Raw genomic sequence first — 22819 nt, forward strand, 5'->3', positions numbered from 1 at the left:
TTTTTTTTTTTTCCCCCCTACCTACACATCACAGCTGATTTATCTCAGGACGCAACAAACCCTCTTTCAAAGAAGAAACAAGTATTTGTGCCTTACAGGGACTCTGTCTTGACTTGGCTGTTAAAAGATAGCCTAGGAGGAAACTCTAAAACTATAATGATTGCCAGTAAGTGTTTTTAAATTACTTTTTTGCATCCGGAATAGTTCTTGCTTAATAGGAGTGGCTGTAAATATTTAGATTCCAGATGCTTTGTTAAGGCAGAATGGTGTTTACACATATTAATGATGTCTTTCTCTCTGAGTTTTCTAGTTACACACTGCCTTTACCTACACTCTGCAGAACGTTTATTCTAGCAGTTTAACTATATAGGGTATCATTGCATAGATGGGGGCAGTCCAGTTGTTTAGTAATGTCATGGACAATAGCAGCTGTGCATCCCAAATTCCAGAGCTTTGTTTTCATTTGCAGATTATCTGTTTGGGTGCACCTATCACTGGCTGAGTATTTGGTCACAAATGTAACAAGGTATCAAGATTGTGTCTGTAGAGTCATCAGACATTTGCTTGCCTAAGTAAGGATCATCCAAATGTATGTGCCTAATTGCTTGCATTTGCTCTGATGTCTACCTCACTGCTGTGTTTTTGACACACGCACAAGTGTGTAACAATTGGCTAATCTGACCAGTGAAATTTCAAGTAATGGTTTCTGTTTATTCCTGAGGTTCATTTGCATTCCAGACAGCTCTGTTACTCATGGTAAATGCAAATGCTCAAGCCTGGACTTAGATAAAGTCTTGTACTTCTCTCCCCTTACAGCTCTCCTCCCAAGGTTGCAGACTTGATCCTCAGTAAAAATCCAAAATTCTAGCTCTGTGCATCTAGTCAATACTGATGTGCGAATCAGTTTGCTTTCTGAAAACTGTGTTGTTTTTTGTTGCGCTAGTAGCAGAAACAGCTGGGTCTCTTTTGACATTCAGTGGGTGAGACTATCATTTTTATTTGACCTACTTTTTGAATGCACACAGTATTTTAACTTTTTGTCTAAATTTAATTATTTATCATTTGTCATCTTGCAAACTTTTCTTACAGTTTCCTTTTCACCTGTAGGAAGCTATGTAAGGATCACATGGTTTAAAAACCTACCTATGGCATATGTATTGCAGGTTTTTCAACAAACTGTAATGGGAATTCCATTCCCAAAAAAACCCAAGTGAAGCGGGGAGGATGTTTAAGAGGAGAGGATTTTGGAGATACAAAGTGTGAAGAGAAGAGCAGCTCTGAAATTTCTCTTGCTCTTTCCTGCTCAAATGAAATGCAGTCTGATACAGTCCTCTATTGGGAATGGTGGGAGAGCAGAATAGAGGGAATAAAATGCATTGGATCAAATTCTCATCCTTCAGTTGCTTTGTTACAGTCAAATTCTCTGGATAGCAGTTCCTTTGTTGCATGATTTTGGGGATGTTTTTGGAATCCATGACACTTTTCTTCCTCAGGCTGATCATAGTAGCACCAAAGTGCACATTGGACCAGACTCAACCATTTTTCCTAAGTAACACTGTGCTGGTATCTTTCTTCTTGATGCTTTCTTTCTGTTACATGGTTCCATAACTTGGTTGGTTGGTTGGTTTTATTTGACAGAGGGATTGGGAAGAGAAGTTTTAGAAACACAGTAAGCTTTCAGCACCAATTCTAATGATTACAGTGTCCAGCTGCTTTTTCAGCAACTTCCTTGTCTGTTGATGATGCTTCTGCTAGGCAGAGCCCTGATGTTTGGTCTTTCCTCCAGCAGTAACTCTACTGGTAATGTGGCTGAATTGCCTAACAGAGCCTGACAAGCTGTCCGGGTATGTTTGGCCTGCCTTTTCTGTAACTAAACACAAAAAACCCAGGAAGTTCATCTCAAATTGTAGGAAAGGCTCTTATAAAAATACATCCAATTCTGATTTGTCATGTTTCTATAATGTATTGTAACATTATTCCAGAAAGAGAACAATTGAATAGTGGAGAGGAGACAGTAGATAAAGTAGGGAAGTGATAGTGTGCGCTAGGGGAAGTATGGTCTGTTGCCAAGTGCATCTCCCCTAATTCGGGGAGCTTCTACCACAAAAAGAATATTTATTACTGTTGAGAGAATGAGGAAGGGCAGAATATTTTGGTTACTTGATTACATTTTTCAGGTATTCTCATTATCTGAGTCTTCGGCTCTCTTGTTCAGTTTGATTATTGAGATTTCTGGTCCCTCATAATTTCTGCATGGTGTTCTTTTCTGTGTTTCTGCTCATCTATTTGGATGCATTAGTTATCTTTTTAATTGGGAACATCTTGTATATTGTTAGGAAAATAAGTGAAGGATAGCATTAGCATTTTCATTTAAACTCCATTGTTTTTCCTGGTTGAGTTCCCTGTAAAAATAATACTGGTTTCTCTTGATGCATCAGATTAGTAACAGTTCTACATGCTGCCAGATGCCTGCAGCTCAGCAGTATAGCTAGGTTTGTAAATTACCAAAGCTCTTCTCTTTTTTTTTTTTTTTTTTTTTTCCTGCCTGCTTTTTGTTTGAATGCTGTTTAATCTCCCTTCAAAACTTGGACTGAACCTACTATGTTTTTACCCTAAATGACTTTTACATTCAATTATTACATTGATACTTACAAAATACTGTTTCTCCCATTGTTCTTTTTTTAAAAAAAATGCAAGAAAGTGTGTAAAGTATTCATATGGGACATTTATGCTTACTAGAGAAATGTAAATGTTAAGTATATTGACAGCAGGATTTCTTTACAACACCTGATTGTTGGACCTGATTATTCTAATACACTATTCTAATACAATGTTTACTTAAGAAAAGTTGTGACATGAAAGCAGTGGAAGTAGGTGAAGAATTGTATCAAAGAGTAGCCATACTGGTTAATCGTGTATTTCTGTCTACATTAAGTTTATCTGACTTTTAAAATATAAACTAACTTTGCTAAATGAAACATATGGTGCTGGATAAACTGTTTCTGATTTCATCTCCTTAGCTATTTCACCTGCTGATGTCAATTATGGAGAAACTTTAAGTACACTTCGCTATGCAAATAGAGCCAAAAACATCATCAACAAGCCTACTATTAATGAGGATCCTAACGTCAAACTGATCCGTGAGCTGAGAGCTGAAATAGCCCGATTAAAAGCCCTGCTTGCTCAAGGGAATCAGGTTAGCTTTACTTGAAATTTATGTGTAATTTTCCTTGAGTTATAACATCTATTTCTAGAATGTAATGAGATAATTATCTTTCATTATATTGATTTGAGTAAACAAGCTCTATGAGGCTATGAATGAATATTATTTTCCTGATTGAATCAGTTTCCATATGGCCAGTAGATTACCTCTTTTAACGTAAGGGGGAAAAATTGTCATCCCAAAGCTTTCAGCTTTCTCTTAGTATAATCAGAGCTTGATTGCAGTGTGCTGTGGAACAGGTAGTCACCACAGCATAAGGAGACTGAGCAGTAATGTATTTCTTGGGTCTAGCCTGATGGACTGAAGAGGTAGTTTATCTAGTGTCTCAGAAGAAGTAGAAGGTATAAAATATTGTAGATGTGTAAATACAAAATTACAGGAGTGTGAATGGGTTTGAATAATACATTTTATTTGTGTTTGGCTGCACAGTACATTAGAAAGCATGTAGCATGCTAAATATGTAGGAAGTATTTTCAGTGGGGATATAAGAAAACGTGTCATGCTATGCTTTCCTTTTGCATGATTCTCTTTCTTGTTCTTTTATCAGTATTAGCCACTATAAACATTAGCTGCACAAACTCAGTTAGGCTGAATTTCTCCTCTGTTTTCAGTATAGTGAAACCAAACTAACAATGAGGAATATGCAATTGGCTCAGGCCAGTTGACTTTTCTAAATAATGTCACTCAGGACTGCTAGATTTCATATTTGAGCAAACAGGTTTTACAGTTATCCAAAATGATACTTCAGATCTATTTCTAGAACTATCTAATTTTATTTTGGCTGGGTTGTGCAATGTGAAATGTCAATTCAACATAGAATTTTTTTATTTGAAGGCTAGTAGTTCAGCTAGATTTCATTACTATAAAACATTTGCTGAAAAGGGGATGGGACCACAGTTGGAAGCAGTAATAGGTATTGTAGATGACTGGACAACTCTGCTTTGTTACAGACAATTAGAAAACTTTATGGAGTTGTATTACTCTATTATACTTGTGTTTCTCCCATATTCTTTGAGAGGAGGAAAATTAATTTATTTTCAAAATATGGTTTCATTTAGCATTGGCAAAGTAGATATAACTTGGGCCCCTTTGAAGGTCTAATGCTTTGACCTAATTTCAAGCTATGAAGCAGTAGATATGACAAAATAAATCGGGTTCAGTTGTAGGATGTGATAGATGGCTGTGTGGGAGACAATAGAGAACTTGCTTAAGTTAATTGAATTTGTGATGGTTGGTGAAACAGCAGGTGGTGTTATGTATGCACAGTAGAATATAAATATCTATAATTTCTTCTGTGGTTTTCCTTTATAATCCCAGAATACTGTATTGCAAATGCATCTGTACATCACTTGAAGATACTGGTTACCAAAATGTAGTGCTGTATTAGGTGTAGAAGGTCACATAGTAATGAGTGTTGCTTGTGTGTATGTGTTGTTTGTAGTTTTCCTTTTCTAAGGCCAATTACCTTAATATATGTTTATTAAAGATAGGCAATATATATCTGTATTATAACAAAATGGTTAACTATTGATGCATAATAAATCTTCATGTTTAATAGAAATATATATATGTATTAGGTTATAAACTTGTGTCCAGTTTTAGTGTCTGTGTGCGACCATGTGTATACACTGAATAAAAATAGTACTCTCAAGCCAATGATTTGTATGTGAAATACCTGCTTTTTACGAGATTTTTGGATATACTATTTACAGTATTTCAAGATAAAATTATGTATATTAGAGTTTAAAATACTTCATCCTAAATAATCAAAAAGTTGAACAATTGCATTTCTTTCATTTGATTTCACCAGAAATTGTTACTTTTTTCTTCCTTTTTTAACTTGGTGATGTTTGCTTTTTACCATTTTAGATCGCACTCTTGGATTCTCCAACTGCTTTAAGCATGGAAGAAAAGCTTCAGCGGAATGAAGCAAGGGTGAGTTTCAATTTCATAATACAGTTTTTAAACAAGAAAGAGGAAAAGGGGGGTATGAATGCAAGAGTGTTGATAATTTTCAGGATTTTTTTTTGAGACACGACTAAATTTTCTCCCACCAAACAGCATTGTCTTGGTTCTTTTTTTAATAAAAAAAAAACCAAACCAAACCCAACTCTGTGTGAACTTGTAATTTTGCTATCCTACTAATGTAAGGTGACATTATAACTAAGAACAAAGTGTATCTTTGATATTTATATATCAGTTCTATTGCATGAAAATAATTGTTCCCAGGCCAACTTGGCTTACTAAAAAAGGTATGTTTATAAATAGACTAGAGAGGGAAAAGCCACTAAATCAGAGTAATCAGTAACTGGTAATCACAGTAACAAAGCATTCAGTGTGTAGAAAATATAGTAAAAGATTTATGGAGAAAACGGCCAACTCTTATGTTTTAAAGTAATCAATACCTTGCGGGATAGGTTTTCAGAAAATGTCAGTCTTTGATATGTTCAACTATGTTCAGTGCCTTATTAGCTGTCTTTTTTGGGGAGGGTCTCGGATCTAAGTGTGTTTCATAGTATGCCTCACACCAAGTTGTTTTAATAATCCAGCCTAGTGTAGAGGCTGGGAGAAATTTCCAAACAGTTTTGATATACTCATAGAGTTCAAAAGAATATGGATATAATGGTACTCTCACTTTTCTAATTTGCAATCTTTTATTCTTTATTCTATCATTCTGTGTTAATTCTTTTCCACAGACTTGCCTATTCTTGAATCTACTGCAAACTATTTAAAAAAAAAAGTGTTACTCAGACTTTGGAAGAGAAGAGCAGAAAGTATTTGAAATCATTCAGCTCCATGGCAGCAAATATTTAGTTCTGAATATTGTCAGCAAGATGCCAATCAAATGTAGATATGATGCCTTTAAAAAATAGGGACGACTTAGGTGGTTTAAATTTCAAGTTTACACTAGTGCTGCTTACACATTTGCAATTAATGAATGCATTGCTTTGAGAATCCTGTTTTGACTGAAGTAATTGATATGGTATCTGTCTGCAGTTTTCAGGATACTCATTGTTATGCCGGTTTTAAAGACATGTTGAAATGGCTTTCATTGAAATGATACTTTAAAAATAAACTTCATAACAAAAATGGTCAAAATAAGTGTATTAGTATGAACCTTAGCTACAAAGTAGACACCAGGTTTCTGCATAAGCCAAGTTTCTGCTAGGAATGCATTTTACAAGTCTGTAGTATATGTGGGAATCCTTACTGTGTTGTATTCAATAATTAAAGTAGGACATGTGCAACCATACTATGAACCTTCAGTTGCAAATTATTTTTTATATTCATACTAGATTTTTAAAAGTTTTTAGCTGAATCAGAGATGAATGATAATATTGTTAGTACATGTAGCATGCTTTTATTTTTGTGCACAAATAAAAAACTTTTATCTAGGAGTAGCTGAGTAACACAAACTCCTGACTATATGCTAATTAAGAGTATGTTATTCATGCTCTGACAGTAATCACTACTTGTCCTGCTCAGAAGTGTTGGCCTCTCTGTGTGGGAAGTATATCGAGCATATTTTATTATCCTTTGTCAGCCCCATTAGAAGGTTATGTGATTACTATTCATGATAATCACAATAGACATAATTACTGAAAACTCTTAGTAGATATTGCAGTGGTTATAGCTTTTTTAATAATTGAATGAGTGCAATAATTAATTTGTTTATATAGATCTAAAGACTTTATCACCATATTTAAATGATCTGACAAATATATGGTGGCTTTCTTTAATGAGTTGATTTGTCAGTATATAAGAACAATTTTTAAATTATTTCTGAGCAATAAAAATTGTTCTGGTATGGTAAATAGACTTACGATAGACCTTCTTCATGTTTTTCTTTAATCTTTTCCATTTTTTTTTTGTTTTTTGTTTTGTTTTAACATTCCAATTAGCAGCACTAGAAATGATAATGATGCATTGAAAAATGTGTTTACTTCTCTTTGTTGAAATCTTGAGATACAGGTAGAGATAAGGTTTTTTTAATTCTCATTGATTAATTTGCAGCTGATCTGCAAAGACAGCCATGAAAGTAGGCTGCAGGAGGCAAATGTGGAAATGTTTGGAGGAACTGCACTGAAGATTTTTTTTTTCTTTCCTACAGTGGTTTTATATGTAATAATACAGGGACAGAGCTGTTTTGTTTTGTTTTGTTTTGTTTTTTTCCCCCAGCTTTTCTGCAGATGAAGTGAATTCAAATAATAAAAGTTTGTATATGCTTTTAAAAGTCTACATATCTAAGTCCTGCATAGAAATCTGGTGATTTAAAAAATGAAAGTACATGTGTGTATATATATATATATTTATTTACTGTGATTATGATGCCAAGTCAGCCAGAGCTTTGCAGTGAATCTACCTGAAGCACCCTCTATGCACTGCTTTCTAAAAGGTCTGAAAGGCTCCGAAATGAAAAGAACATGTCCTGATGTGGAAGCTGTGAAAGTTAATTTATGAGATAGACAACTGGACGAGTAGGAAAGGCAGGACAAAACCTAAGCATTCTGTCAGTCTGACGTCAGTGCTGGTGAAGGTTATGGAGCAGGTCATCTTGAGTGCCATCACGCGGCACGTACAGGACAACCAGGCGATCAGGCCCCAGCAGCGTGGGTTTGTGAAAAGCGGGTCCTGCTTGACCAACCTGATCTCCTTCTGTGACAAGGTGACCCACTTAGTGGATGAGGGAAAGGCTGTGGATGTTGTCTACCTGGACTTCAGTAAAGCCTTTGACATCATTTCCCACAGCGTTCTCCTGGAGAAACTGGCTGCTGGTGGCTTGGATGGGTACGCTCTTTGCTGGGTAAAAACCTGGCTGGGTGGCCGGGCCCAGAGCATTATTGTGAATGGAGTTAAAACCAGCTGGTGGCCGGTCACAAGTGGTGCTCCCCAGGGCTCAGTACTGGGGCCAGGTCTGTTTAATATCTTTATCAGTTATCTAAGACCACACCTCAAAACACTGTGTTCAGTTTTGGGGCCAGTTCTGTTTAATATCTTTATCAGTTATCTAAGACCACACCTCAAAACACTGTGTTCAGTTTTGGGCCCCTCACTACAAGAAGGACATTTTGGTGCTGGAGTGTGTCCAAAGAAAGAGAGCAAAGCTGGTCTAGAGAACAAGTCCTGTCAGGAGCAGCTGAGGGAACTGGGGTTGTTCAGTCTGGAGAAGAGGAGGCTGAGGGGAGACCTTATGGCTGTCTTGTAGCGAGGTGGGTGTTGGTCACTTTTTCCAGGTAAACACGTGATAGGATGAAGGAAAATGGCCTCAAGTTGCACCAGGGGAGGTTTAAATGGGATAGAAGGAAAAATTTCTTCAATGAAAGGCTTGTCAAGCGTTGGAACCAGCTGCCCAGGGAAGTGGTTGAGTCACCATTCCGGAGGGATTTAAAAGACATGTAGATGTGGTGCTTAGGGACATGGTTTAGTGGTGGGCTTGGCAGCGTTAACAGTTGGACTTGATGATCTTAAAGGTGTTTTCCAACTTAAATGATTCTATGATTCTACACCCGATGCTCTCACTGTCTGTAATGCCTTTGCAAGCTGCCCCTCACTTTCCTGCTGACTTCAACCAAGTGTGTGATTTCTAGGTGGCAACAAACATTGCTCTGATTCTCTCCTGAAGGCTCCTGGTCTGCTTTGTCCTCCTCCTCTGCATGCCATCCGCTGGAGGGTATTTTAGCTTAAACATGCCTACCTGTGCAGTAGAAAAGGAGCTGTTGTCTTGTAACAGCTAAGGGATCTGCCTGCCATTATCTGAAAGTGGCTATCCCTGTCCTTTGTTTCATTTTAGACTATAAATACTTATATGATTTTCCTTTTTGAGAGAAAGATATGTAGATATGGCCACTTATTGCAGGAGCAACAGTATTTTCTAATCTTTAAGTATTAAACATCATAAAGAATTTCACAAGAATTTAGTACTTCTCTGAGAATGCATTATCAAGGGCTTTGGAGAAAATCACATCTCTCTTAATATTTTCTTTTATAGGTGCAAGAACTGACCAAAGAGTGGACAAACAAGTGGAATGAAACTCAAGATATTCTGAAAGTAAGGCAAATAAATAAATTTTCAACTTGGCATTTGAACTATCCTTAGTGTTTTTTCTTAAAAAAAAAAAAAAAAAAAAAATTTCTGTTCTAAGTCACCTTCTTTGGATTGTTTTTTTTTTTTTTATTTTATTCTTAATAATGCAAAATTTTCGCAGACTTGTTTTAGCTTCTTCCAAAGAATTCGGTTTTGAGGGCTTTTAAAAGTAAAATTCAGGCACAGTTGTATTTTTGAATAAGATTTTAAATAATATTTTTTCACCATTGTGACCTCACAGTGCAAAACAGCTTATCTCTTACAAATCTTTAAATTACTGAATATTTTTATTGAGTTGCAAATGAAGAAAACCGGGGGCAGGGGCAAGCGAATGCCTCAACCTCTCGGTAGTTATGTTATATCAACAATACCTGTGAGTAATCACCTTTTGTGTTACACTGGGTATCTCAGTGAATGCGCTGCATAGCGGACACAGATTTTTGCATTGGCCTTCAGATTCACATTTTGGTCAGAAATGGCTTGTAAACTTGAAAAACAACTTTCGATGGGATTTCTGCATCAGAAACTCCTCCATTAGGTCTTCTTCAAACCAGACAGATGCAGCTGACCTAAGAATGCTCTGGAGTCTCAAGCACAGGGATTTTTGCAACTGATTCACATAAGCTGGCCTGTGTTTTGCGATTTATATAGCTCCAGACTGCTTCTGAAGCAGTTAAATCCACGCAGTGCTCTCTTGTGTTTTGTAGATTTAGTACAGATCTGAGAGAGCAACTTGACTATTTCCATACTGCATGATGTAGACTAAGACATTTGTGTTCTCTGCATGTATCTTTGCTTTCTTACTGTCCAGCTGTACTGGTAAGATTTTTATACTGGCATTTGTCTCGTGATTAAGGTGATAGTCTGAGGTGATATTTTAATGGGCCACTTTAGGATTCCATACACGCATACAAGCACACATGTACACACACACACACACACACACACACACACACACGTATAATTCCCACAATTTCTTTTCCATAATGTAGACTAACATTTTTTTTGCCAAATGTTTTAACTATTCTGTTAAATACAAATTTTGAAAACAAGGCTTGAACTTTCATGACTTGCTGTATATGCTGAACATGAACTTGTTTGGAGTACAATTTAAGCAAGCATTAGAAGTAATTTTTTAATTCTCCTTGTCAATGATCTGAAACTTGATTTTTGTAGTTCATTTTTTTCTGTGTACCAGTTTTTGATTCCTTTAATTTTTTTTAATTTTAAGTTCACCACCATGTCTTTTATCTGACTTCCAAATAAGTTGAATGGCTCTATGCTTAGAAATAAAAATAGAGCACAAATAACATAGAGAACAGAGCAGTGTTGGTAGCTGCATAGCAGATGGCATGACAGAATGGACTGTTTAATGTCTGTCTAGATACTGAACTGGGAATTACCATTTGTATATTCCTCAGAGGCATTTTGGCTCCAATTTTACGTTATTTCTGTGTTACTTTGAAGGATCTATATGTACACAGAACTTCATTAATCCTGTCTTTACTCATGTTTGAATTGGGGAGTTCATTGTCACGTGGAGAATTTGTGAATTTTGGTCAATTGTGGAAGCGAACATGATGTAGCATATGGGAAGTTTTTAAAGCTTTATGTTGGAAATGCATTGATTCTTGCATAGAAATTATAGAATTTTAGTAGGTGTTAACTGAATAATTCATATAAACAAAGAAAAGCTGCATTTGTTAAATAGCTGAATATAAAGGCCTTAAACAAAGAAGCTGTAATTCTACTTTTCTGGTACTGAGCTTCTGTTTAATTCATCCAGCTTCTGTATTTTGCACTTTAATATGCTGATATTTGAGTACATGAACATAGCTTATATTTCACTTTTGGGTTAAAGGCAGTTAAAACTTTCTTGGCCCCAAAAAACTGAAAATCTGCAAAAGATTTGGTTGTAGTGCTTTATTTTACACTGTTTCACTGAAGCTATCCATATTTTTATTCACTTCTTGTTTAATGATTCCTGAAATCACTGCCAGCATATGAGTGGAAAAGGGCTTTTTGGAACTTTGCCAGGCTGAGTCACTGGAAAGCAGATTTTAAACTATATAGAGCAGTAGTGTTTCTTGTAATGGACTCCTGATAAGTTCACTGGCTTTTTTGTTTCATTATTGGTGTACCCTCTCTCGCACACAGAAACCATACACATTGTTCATTTGTAAAACTAGAATGTCCCGGCGCCCTTTGAGAAATGAGACTCTCTTGGTATGTCCGCCTCACTGCAGTCACAGCTGCAACTTTTTTCGTGCTGTAATTCATTAACTTTCAGGACATTCTTCATTAAGGTACTTAGAACTTCATGCTTGTAGTTATGGTTAAAACCTGCTTCCCGTTGCCTTCCCCTGAGCTTGCAGTCTTGAGATAGTTCCTGCCCTGCAGCAGGCTTGGAGAATTAAAAATCTTTTGCTTTTCAGTCCCTAGCACCTTTTGCTCTAAATGCGTCAGGCAGTTGATGTTGAAAATTCATGTAAACAGCTACCTATTACCTATTCATAGATGCCTGCCAGATGCAAGCGCACTTGCTAGTAGCTGAATAGGATTTCCTAATCTATTATATGTAGTTATGCTTTTTCATACTAAGTTCTAAATATCAGAGTTCACAGTTCTGAATTGTTCTCACATGCTGATATGAAAATCTGTTAATGTTTAAATCCAAAATAATTGAAAGGATTTTATGTAAGCCTTGCAATATGCAGGAAGCCAGATTCACAGGGCATGCTGGTGTCATCTTTAGATCAACAGATATTGCTGGAAAAAGTTACCTACTTTTTACTGAGTACAGTGCTTTCATCAGGCCTGACAAAGAAGTAATGCATGCTGTTTTGCAGGGAAGATGTTCCATAAACTTGTTCAGCCTTGCCAGTTATTTTGAACCTTGTTTTAAATTAGTCCAGCAACTTTTAAATGCTATCTTGAAAATAATTCATAGCAAATGGAAAATACTATCCAGCTAGAAAATACTGAGGTAGATAGGATACTGTGTGAAGGTAAGTTTTTGATTAAAAAAGTATTTGGGAGCTTAAAATTCAATTATTTCAGTCGGCACAGTGCCATGTGTTCAGCTGATGTACATCCTTGTGTTCTTCCTTGTTTCTGCTTGTAGCTTTTATCCCCTTTGACATTTGTCTCTGTGTAGTTCACCTGAAGTTTTGGTTTTCCATCTTAGTGCACATCTTTAGATTGAGTATGTTAACTATCCTATCTATAAATGTTATCAATTCTGGATTTGGTGCAGAGTCTGTGTGGCTGATAGCCATTGTCAGTTGCAAACATCTTGTATCCTTCATATATATTGTTGTCAGATTGAACATATCTTGAATTGGTGACGGTAGTATTGAGAGCATGCTCTCTCTCTCATGCATTTGGAATAAACCCTTTTGCAAGGCTACTGTCTGGGTTCCTCTAGACTCTGCATTACTGTCACCTCACACCTAAATCCCAAATCCTCCTGTTTTCCTTATGTGAAGATTAGCACGCTGCATGCATCGGGGTTTTAAATTGGTGCTGACTCCATATGAAGTATTCTTTATTGCGTAGCATGGCAGCTTCTTGGTGTTGTTAATGCTTGTCACTTCAGACAGCTTGTTTCCCATGGTGATATTTGTTTTCATCCTTGACCTCCTCACTATAATACAACATAACACTCTAACCTTACTAACCTAGTATTACAATCTGCCCCTGTCCCTCTCTGATTAAAGGGAGGATATTTTAACACTTCATAAACTTAATACATATATGGAATGATGCTTCAGCATTGGGTAAAATATTGCATTGAAACCCAAAATGATAGTGTTTGATTTGAAGCCCACAGGCTTTGAGTTATTTCCTCAAATGTCACCAGCTATCAAAAGAATTGCGCTTTACAAACAGCACTGCTTTACATTTACATTGCTTCTCTATCTTCAGGTATCTTGCAACCTCAGCACTTACTTAACTCTAGGATTTTGCTTTCATCTCTCTCTCATTGATTCTTTCTATGGATTTTTTTTTTTTCTTCTGTTAATATTCTTTCATACACATCCCCAAAAAGAAGAGGAGAAGGGAAGAAAAACTGTTCGCTCTTTTCCTTAGTTTAGTTCTTTTTGTATTGTTCTGTTAAAGATCAATCCTGGGGTCTGTAATTTCTTTGGATGCTTTCTAAGATGTTAGGGTAACCTATCCAACTTTCGATTTTTCTCTTTCTTTGAGGATTTAATTGGTACAAAACTTCTTTTGATGTGGCTGCTATATTTGACTGCATGTGTTGTCATTCTCCTAGAGATCTTCTTTCTTTTACTGGCATCTTATTTTTGTCATCTTTTGTGCATGTTCCAATTTCTCTAACCTTTAGCAGCTTTTATATTAATCTCATAAAAATACGTGATCCTTTATATAATTCTCTACTGATTTTTATTCCCAAATTTCTTTTAAATTTCTTTTCCCCTTTACTGTTCGTGTAGAAATTGGTTTGACTTTTAGCTTTTGCCTTTTTGATACATGGCATTTCTACCTAGTGTTAAGGTGTTTAGATGCTCCTTTTTTTTTAAGTTTTAAGTAGTTTTAGAGTTACCTTTTATTCCGTTGTCCTGTTTGATTCTAATCATGTCATTAGCTCTGTGTGGCAGAGCTCAGCTGATGTCAAAGGATGCAGAGATACCTGTCTTCAGAGTCTGTTAAAGGACGGGGTCTTTTTTGTGTCCGTGTGTCTAATTCTCAAGATCAATAGTTTCACCAGTGGCTGCTTCAGCTGGCTTTGTCCTGTTGGATTTAGTGAGACAGCCTCACTTTCTTCAATAATCCTAATTCTGCTGCAGTACTTTACCACGTGTTGTGTAAATATATTATTGAACACTGTGTATTTGATCTTTCCTTTTTTTGTGCTTTTTGGTTGAGTACTGGTTAATAGTACATTTTTATGCCTTAACAATGGTTGTTCCTACCTGGGGAAGAAAACTGTACGTCTGTCTTCAAGGATGAACAATTTTATTTATGTATGTATGTATGTTATTTATTTATTTATTTATTTAAGATTATGCCTCTTTGAGGGGGAGATGAAATACTCTTAACTTGCCGTCATGAATAAATACAGACTAATACCAAACCGTTCTTTTGGTAGACATACTCATCCAAACAGGGGAATTTTCTTTAGGAACCTTGGCTGTGCCCAGCAAAGACAGTAGCAGACCAAAACTCAAAGTAATTGTGTTGCTCTTTATGAAGCACTGATTAGGGTGGCAGAAGCTAACAGATTCTGATTTTAATTATTTCCTTTCTATGCTGGCTTGTCTACTGTAATGAACTCTGTCAAGAGTAGTTTGTTGTGTTCTATATAAATGCTGCATTAGCCTACATTTATTTGCATTTCCAGATAATTTTTAAACCACAGTTGTGGAATGATATTTAAACACCATTATCTCAGTTGTTCTGTCTGTAAGGCTGGGCATATATCACTATTCTCCTGCTTTATGCCTTTTTGTTACTTCCTATTAACCTTGACTAGCTTGTCTCCTTTTCTTCTCACTTGTTTTGTGTTCTACTGCAGTACCTTGGCCTTCCATGAGCATGTGTTTTCTTCATTCTTTCATGTCTTTGTTTTAACAGCCTCATGCCCCTAGGTGAAAAGTGCTCTCAATTAACACCTGCTACTTTGACATAAAATACTTGTGTCTACTAAATCCACTTTTTGATGGATTATAGTATAAAATTATATAAAATTATCTGATGGACAAAAATTACATCTTGGTATTTGTTATTATTTGCATCAACGTAATCATTTTACCATTGTGTAAACTGGGTATTGGAAAATTACATATTGTGAAGTTTTTGCAAAAGAATGCAATATGTGCTTTAATCCTGCCCTTAAAAAGCACATGTGACTTTTTAAGACTTCTGGACACATGCCTTTGGAACACAGCTCCTAAAATGGTTGTATTTACAGGTCAAATGAGAGAAAAGGGTGTTACAGGACTGGTGTGCCTTTATATACAAAATGATATATGGATGATACTGTATTTAAACTGTTCATTTTCAGCTTTGGCATATGTGTTTATTTGTATGTTTGGCAGGAATAACGCTTGTTTCTAAGATTTTTTTTTCACATTTCAGTAAGTGAATCATTTTTGTAAAATTGTTGCTAGTTCGACATGTTGGTGTTGCATTTTGGTTAGAATGTCTGTTGTTGGCTATGTTTGAAACATAACTGTGTACTTAAATCTGTACTTTCACTTGAACAAATTTTATTTGTTATTTTATAACTTCATCTATTTGTCATCTGTATTAGACAACACTCATTGTGTGCTTCCAGTTTTTGCTTCCTTTCTGCAAGTGATGTCTTCTGCTTGAATTTTTAAGAAAGAGGTTTAAAAAGCACTGCAAAATTAAAATAAGATTGCATATCAATGGAACTGGCAGAAATTTAAGTCAGATGTTACTGCTGAATTTGTTTTCTTTTGGAAAAGTTGATAGAATAAATAGAATAACAACTCTGTTCCTAGGGATGTTTGCTTTCTCAACAATTGTTTGCCCTCCAACAATTATGTAATATATGTACATTTATCAAACTGAATTTGCATGAAAAGGAAAAATGCACATTTTCATTAAATAGTCTCTTATTAACATATTAGGCTTACTAGAATTTCTTTCAGCTGGTTTGTAAGTGTTGTGAAGAAAACAAGATACTAAGAAAGTTTTAAAGGGGTCGATGTTAATTATTGCTGTTTACTTACCTCAGTCAGAAATCACTCAATAAATGGTAACAGCTTCTTGTTCTCTAGGATCCTGTTTTAAATGTGGTTTTGGTTTCTTGCACTAGATGTCACTGCAGATACAAAAATCAGGTGGTTCTGAATGCTTAATTCAGATTTAATTCAGATATTTTAAGGCAAAATGATTTGCAGTATCTTGACTTTCACTGCTGTTCAGATCTACTAAAATAAGTTTATGAGAATGCCAAAACATTGGTTTAGGAGCAAGTCCTGAAGAACCTGAGTAAATGTTTTGACAGAAATGCTTCTGAGCAACAATTCACAGGTGGGATGCACTGTGATGTGATTATGTACATCCAAAATTATTGGAATTATTTGTCAGTACATTTTTCAACTCTCTTTTTCGAATGACTGGCTATCTAGAATGTTTGACAAATTACTTTAGCTAATGCCTTTAAAACATATTTATTTTCTTAACTGTGTTGTAGCTCTGATATTTTAAGGATATAAAAGAACAGTTTCTGGGAGAGGTAGTATCTTTTACTTGGACCAGGTAATATAGTTGAGAAAGCAAACAGGCTTTTAGACATATAGATCTTTTACCAGGCCACTTCTGCTATTTACTTTTTCTTTTAATAGATCATGCAGTTGAAAAGCCAGTGGCAATGATATGCGGCTTCTATTTATGACTGCTTCTTTTAACATTTTTCCCTTCATTAATCACTTCTGTAGATTTATAATGGATTTTTAGTACATTAAAATTTAATAAGTTTATTTTTTTTTCAGTCTTTTTTTGAGAAAGTTGTCTGACAAGAAGGGAATATTTACTATTCTCAGTCTTTGTACAGTATTTACCCACAACTCCTGCCTCCTGAGGGATGACAAGTAATGTCTAGTTTAGCTCTTGGTTTTATTAGGGTTTGTTTTCTTATCCTGGCCTTGTGCCTTACTTATTTATTTCCCAAGTGTAGCAGTTACTGGCAGTGGTTGTAGTCCATAAAATCGTCTATTCTGGTCAGAAGATTTAAAGTTGGGATAAATTGTCATTACTAAATGTCACATAGCTTCCCTCTCCCCAGATCTCTACAGATGGACTTTTGTTCTTTGAGGGACAGTTCAGAATCCAGGACATGAAAACATAACATTATATCTGTCCCCTCCCTGCCAGCCTCCCCCCTTTCCCCCCCACCTTTTCTTTCTTCCTTTTTTTTTTTTTTTTTTATCATGAAAATAAAATGAATGTATTTACATCCCAGGATCTTTATGCTATTGGCCAGCACACATATTTCTGCTTTGGAATTTGAGTTTGGACAGAGACCATCCAAACATGATTTGGTTTACCTTAAATAGACATTGTTTTTTCATTACTGAACAGATGCCGTTATTAAATGATGATTATTACTTTACCTGGTCATACCCCTTGCTTCAGTCTATTAACTGTTCCTAGGTGAATGCAAACTGAGAAGAAAGAAAATACAGTGGAGAAAAATTTCTACAAAAGCAAACAAACAGAAACTTTTTAAGGGGTTATATGGTTGTCCTGAGATACACATTGCTCTTTCTTCAGGAGAGCAGCTTTCATTGCTCTTCGCTCACCAATGTTTTTTTTTTCAGTGCTTTGTCCACTCTCAGCACTGGCTTGCTGTTGTCAGAGGAAGAAAAAGTACTAAATTGAGAACTGGTGCTACTGATCTGCTGTAGCTCTTTTCCTAATAGAAACACTATTGAAAGGGTCCCAGCCACCTGGGGAACGCTGAGTGCAGCACTCAAAAGTAGATTTCAAAAGAAATAGTTGTCTGATTTCAAGTCTGTCTGCCACCTGTGTTCTTATTAAGAAACTTTCTCTCTTGCAGCCTCTTCAGCAGCTTGCAATGCCTCTGCAGTGGACTGATCACTTTTAACTATCAGTTTCTGCTACAAAGTTGTGATCAAGAGATGCCTAATGTTACTGATTGTTTTTTATTTCAATTTTAAACTGTTTTTTCCTACTTGAAACCACCTGGACCATCAGGGAAGTGTGGTCAGGGGCCGCCATTTCTGAGCTCACCAACCACAGAATAAGGCAGGGTTGAGTAGTTTGATTGATCCAGAATGTGCATTCCAAAAGAAGTCCTCTGGTTTCTAGGAATATCCATACTCACAAGTATTTCATTGCTATCCTCCCTACAACTGGAGCGCTGCATTTGTAGATGATCCAGGCTTTAATCCATCTCTAGGGCTTGTAGGTAGTTTTCAAACGAGAGGGAGTCTGACAGAGTGAGTTGCTTTTGAAATCCTTTCTAGAGCTCAGATGCCACTTGTTCAACAATTCCTCCTGGGCATTTGATCTGCTTTTCTATTAATTTTTCTTGTGACAGGAAGGGGAGCTAAATTGAAAGCAGTGGAAGCTCCTGATTTAGCCTGTAGAAAAAAAGAAGAAATACACCCTGAAAGCTGTTTTTTCTAAAGGATCAGGAGAGAAGTAGTGAGAACAGACAGAATGTAAATTTCTCGTTGGACTTGTTTATGGGAGAGTAAAGAAGCATTCCAACATCAACATTTTAGATGGAAAACATAAATTTATCTTGAGTTCCTCACAAAGGAACTGTTTCTAATGGCACTGTGTATTGGATATGAAACACTAGAACCATTTTAATCTGCTGGTGTTTTTAACAGTATATTTAAGAGTTTATTACTGCATGATTCTGCTAGCTTTGAGCACATGGTACTGTTGAGCACCTGACTTAATGTCTTAATTGGCAACTGAACATAGCCTTGATTCCTACAGCCGTACTGCGGTAGAAGTGCTGCTGGAGTGATGTGCTTGTTCTTTGTTCTTCCCAGCTACAGAGGTAACATCCACTAAGAGGTGTGTCGAACACAGATGGCAGCACAAATCTACCACTGTTGCAGTCAGGCTGTGTTCTTGAACAAATTAGAGGGCAGGTCCACTTTCTGACTGCCATGTGTCTATTCGTTTTCATTCACTCTGTACCCCAGTAGCTGGGCTGTCAGGGACAAGAACGTGCTGGCAACCAAGCCTGTGCATCTTCCTCTTCAAAAGACTTTGCTGTTGTGTCACTAGTCCTGAAGTCTGTTTTTTCTCCTTGGCAGTTGTTACTTACTGGTATGCATAGTCCTATTCCTTTCTTCAATTTCTTTCAATAGCAAGGGTTACATGTTGGCCCTGAGGAAGGAACTAATAGATTTAAAGTAGTTTATTACTTCAGATTAGTCTCTACAGAAGTAGAGGCCATCTCTAGGTAAATAATAAATCCCTGGGTAAATAATAAACTAAACACAATTCCAGGTAAGTGAAACACTTCTTAATTCTCACATCCTCTAAGAAACACGCAAAAAATTATATAGATTTTAAAGTGAATAAATGTATTAGCTATGAGACTAGTTTTTTTTCTTCTACAATTCCATGACTCATTCATCATCCAGCTTTAGCAACAAATGAGGTAGGAGTCCTGTAGATAATAGTCTAGTTCACTGCATTCTCTTGATTCGTTCCCAGAGTACAGTCTAGGGAATGAATTATTCACAGGTCCTGTAGAAAATATATGATCATGTAATTAAAGACTGTATTATAATGCATATGGGAGAAGAGGATGAATTAAGATACCCTATTTTTTTCTCTTCCAGCCAGGCCCTTTCTCCCTTTTAGATACCAGTATGAAGAATTCTGAGGTCAGAGTTGCTGTCTGTTAGCTGGAAGGTATAGTACCTCCTACTAGTACGGGCCACTAATGGCAAGAAAAGTCTTGTTCTTTGCCCCAGATGTCACCGCTGCAATACGCAGACTTATTTTTCCTTTTGAGACTCTTGTTTGCTCAGTGTAGTCACACCGGAAGCTGCGAAGAGATGAAGCCTGTTCCACTTGAGGCATAGCAAAATGCTCTGTGCACCTAATTTTTTGAAACAGAAGAATGGTTTTCCCTTAAACCCAAGCTAGTGTGGGCAGAAACCAACCTGCATCGGATGCTGCAGCATGGAAAATGGCAACTTTGACAGTTTAAGTTTTATAAGCCACTGGAAAAAGAGGAGTTTACTGGCTAGTGTCCAGGAAGCTTGAGCAGCCAAACAGGCACTTCTGCTTACAATTAGCCAACTTGGTCTACTGGAAGGTGCCCTTGCCAATGGCAGGGGGGTTGGAACTAGATGATATTTAAGGTCCCTTCCAACCCAAACCATTCTAAGATTCTATGAAATCCTACAGTTCTATTCAGGGAGTTTTTCTCAGGTGTCAGTAGTAGTTCTCTCTGTATATGGTCTAAAGTGTCAAGGAGTAGGCATTTCAACTTGTTAAGTTTGTCCTTGTAATTCCAGAATGTAGGCCAAATTTCCTGAAAAAATACTTTGAATCTGCCAAGGGTTTTGACAGAAATTCTTGCAGGATGTTATGTATAGTGATGCTTTGGGGTGACAGTACAGTAATAGGGTTTCTGTGTATTAATAGACAGCTGCATGTCAGCAGTGGACATGTGGCAATCAGTTCTGAGGGGGAAAGAGAAATGATGAAAAATGGAAAAGGTAAGCTGATGTTATGAGACTAAGAACTGCTCCTGTAATTCCCTTATTCTTTAAAGGAATAACATCATTAATTTTCCAACATTTTAGCTTCACTATCTTATCAGTTGCTCATTTAAGCAGTCCTGCATTCTGCATCTGCCTTTTTAATTGACATCCATTTCAGAGAGCTATTGGTGCCTGTGTGGGCTGCTGCTGGAGCACCTGCACTTTCACAGTAAGCCGTTTACAACAAAACTACAGTTTTCTGATCTTGGTCATCGCAGACACTTTAATAGCTTTCCCTGATTGATGAGGGTGGTGTGGTCTACTGCTTTAGGAGACAGGGGAAAATCCGATTAGGAAGTTTCTTCTCAGTTGTGATTTTCTTTGTATCTTTGCATAGTTGAAGTTTCTTCCTCTTGGAAGACTGGAGTGTCTTAATCGTACTAAACTTTTTGTTTTAATTGTACCGAAACTGACTCTGGCAGCCAGCAAGATTGTGTTATTTCTTTGTCCTGTTGACTAGAAGGAGAAGACACAGTAGGAATTACGCCTTATCTAACATACGCATGCATGAGGGAATCAGTATTCCCTTTCATAATTGATAATTATATAAATAATAATTGCTTATACAGGAAGAGCATTTAAAAAAATTTAAAAAGCATTTTATTGAAGTCCTAGGATAGTACAAAATGTAGCTTTGGCATGTCTACATATCATAAAGGATATACCTCCTCACTGATGGTGTGTTACATATCTCCTCCTCTCTTCCCCTTGTCTCCCAGATATCACCTGCTACTTCTGTAGCTGATGATTCAAAATTTATTTTGTTATTCCAGAAACCATACCTGTGTCAAGCTGAATGTAGTAAAACATAGGACATAGATTTAATATTGTATGTGCAGCTTTATAGGATACAAAAACTTGTTTAACAGACACCCATTAAGAAGAGGAGCAGATTCACAGATACAATACGGAACAAAACAGTTTTTCCTAGTTAATGTATCGGCTGTCACTTTAATGGGAATCTCAAATATTTCAAAGTTGTTTTCTTGGAATGGATTTTTTTTTTTTTCATCTTGGAATTGTCTTGTCAATCACCATTAGACACAGTTGAATTTCTTTCAGCTGCCGCTCAGTATTTTGTCTTGGCTGATCTCTTTGTGATAAGTATTTTGTAAGGGAGCTAGCCTGCAGAGCAAGAAAGGTGTCTGTAATCAGTTCCCATCTAAAACAACAAACTAAATACTCGGCTCTGCTCCTCCCTTCATCTTTTAAGAAACTATTACTAGTAAGCCCAAACCAGATTTCACAATCTTTTGAAATATTTTTTTGTCCTTTCCTACCTCTTGTTCCTCTCATCTTCTAGAAAATGTTTTCTTACGCTTTGCACTGCAAGTTCCTTGTTTCTTTTAGTTCCTATTACGCTTTGAGAAATCTTACTACATTCTAAACCACTGTATCAATAACTTAACAAATGCTGGCATTTCTGATGTTTCCTGGCGTACATTTCCAGTATTTCCTGATATTGGCTGGATGACTGTGTATATGCTAGTTGGCCTGAACACTGTTGATGAAATGTCTGCCTGTCTGTCAGGGGACAATGCAGCGCTCAAAAGTAAGGAGTGGGTCTGTTCCGTCTCTTCAGTTTGTAGTCTGGGTGGTTTAACCCATCAATGCAAATGCGAAAATTTCTGTGAACATATCTGTGTTGTTTTCAAATCATTTTTCTGACACTGTTGTAGGTTTTTCCAGTTGGTTCATAGCAAGATTGCTTTGTTATGCAGAATATTTATTTTCTGGTACTCATATATTTTCCCTTCTGAGTCTGAGGAAGTTATTGAGACATACAGTATAGAGAATACTAAGCCCTGGCAATCTAATGTAACTTAATATCCTTCTCTTTCCACTCCAGTCTTCCCAGAGGGAAACCAAAAATCTTATCAGCAGTGATTGACTCATCCAATAGAGCCTTGTTAAAGAGAGCGCAGGTTCAGTTTTATTTGTTGGAGGGTAATATGCTAGTGTTTCAGGTTATCCCCATTTTAAGTACTGAAACATCAGTTAGTGCTTGAAGGTATTGTAGGTGCCTGAATCCCATTTGTTTTCATCTGGATTTGGCTGTACGAATACCTTAAAAGCACAGGGTTTAGACAGAATGCTAGGGGGTAGTTAATTTTTAATTTTTTCCAGCACAACTTCCTTCTGTGTGAAAGAAGCCTCATTGTTTTGCAGGAACTTTTTCAGCAAAAGAGTTGTGATTTCAGGCTGCTTCTGATCTGGCAGTAGTTCATCCATGAATATCACTGTTTC

The 22819-nt window shown here is 36.6% G+C and overlaps 1 protein-coding gene across 4 annotated transcripts in view; it reads left to right on the forward strand.

Annotated features, from left to right (window-relative positions):
- The window catches only part of KIF16B (kinesin family member 16B), a 143945-nt gene that overhangs the window by 30920 nt on the left and 90206 nt on the right, over positions 1 to 22819 (forward strand). For all 4 annotated transcript variants that reach the window (XM_042789555.1, XM_042789553.1, XM_042789554.1 and 1 more), the window contains 4 exons: positions 35 to 166; positions 3021 to 3196; positions 5093 to 5158; positions 9213 to 9272. In XM_042789555.1, coding sequence (XP_042645489.1) covers positions 35 to 166; positions 3021 to 3196; positions 5093 to 5158; positions 9213 to 9272 — 434 coding nt within the window. The remainder of the gene's footprint in view (positions 1 to 34; positions 167 to 3020; positions 3197 to 5092; positions 5159 to 9212; positions 9273 to 22819) is intronic.

The sequence above is a fragment of the Tyto alba genome, unplaced genomic scaffold (genome assembly GCF_018691265.1).
Source record: "Tyto alba isolate M040663 unplaced genomic scaffold, T.alba_DEE_v4.0 Super-Scaffold_16, whole genome shotgun sequence".
Classification (NCBI taxonomy): Eukaryota; Metazoa; Chordata; class Aves; order Strigiformes; family Tytonidae; genus Tyto; species Tyto alba.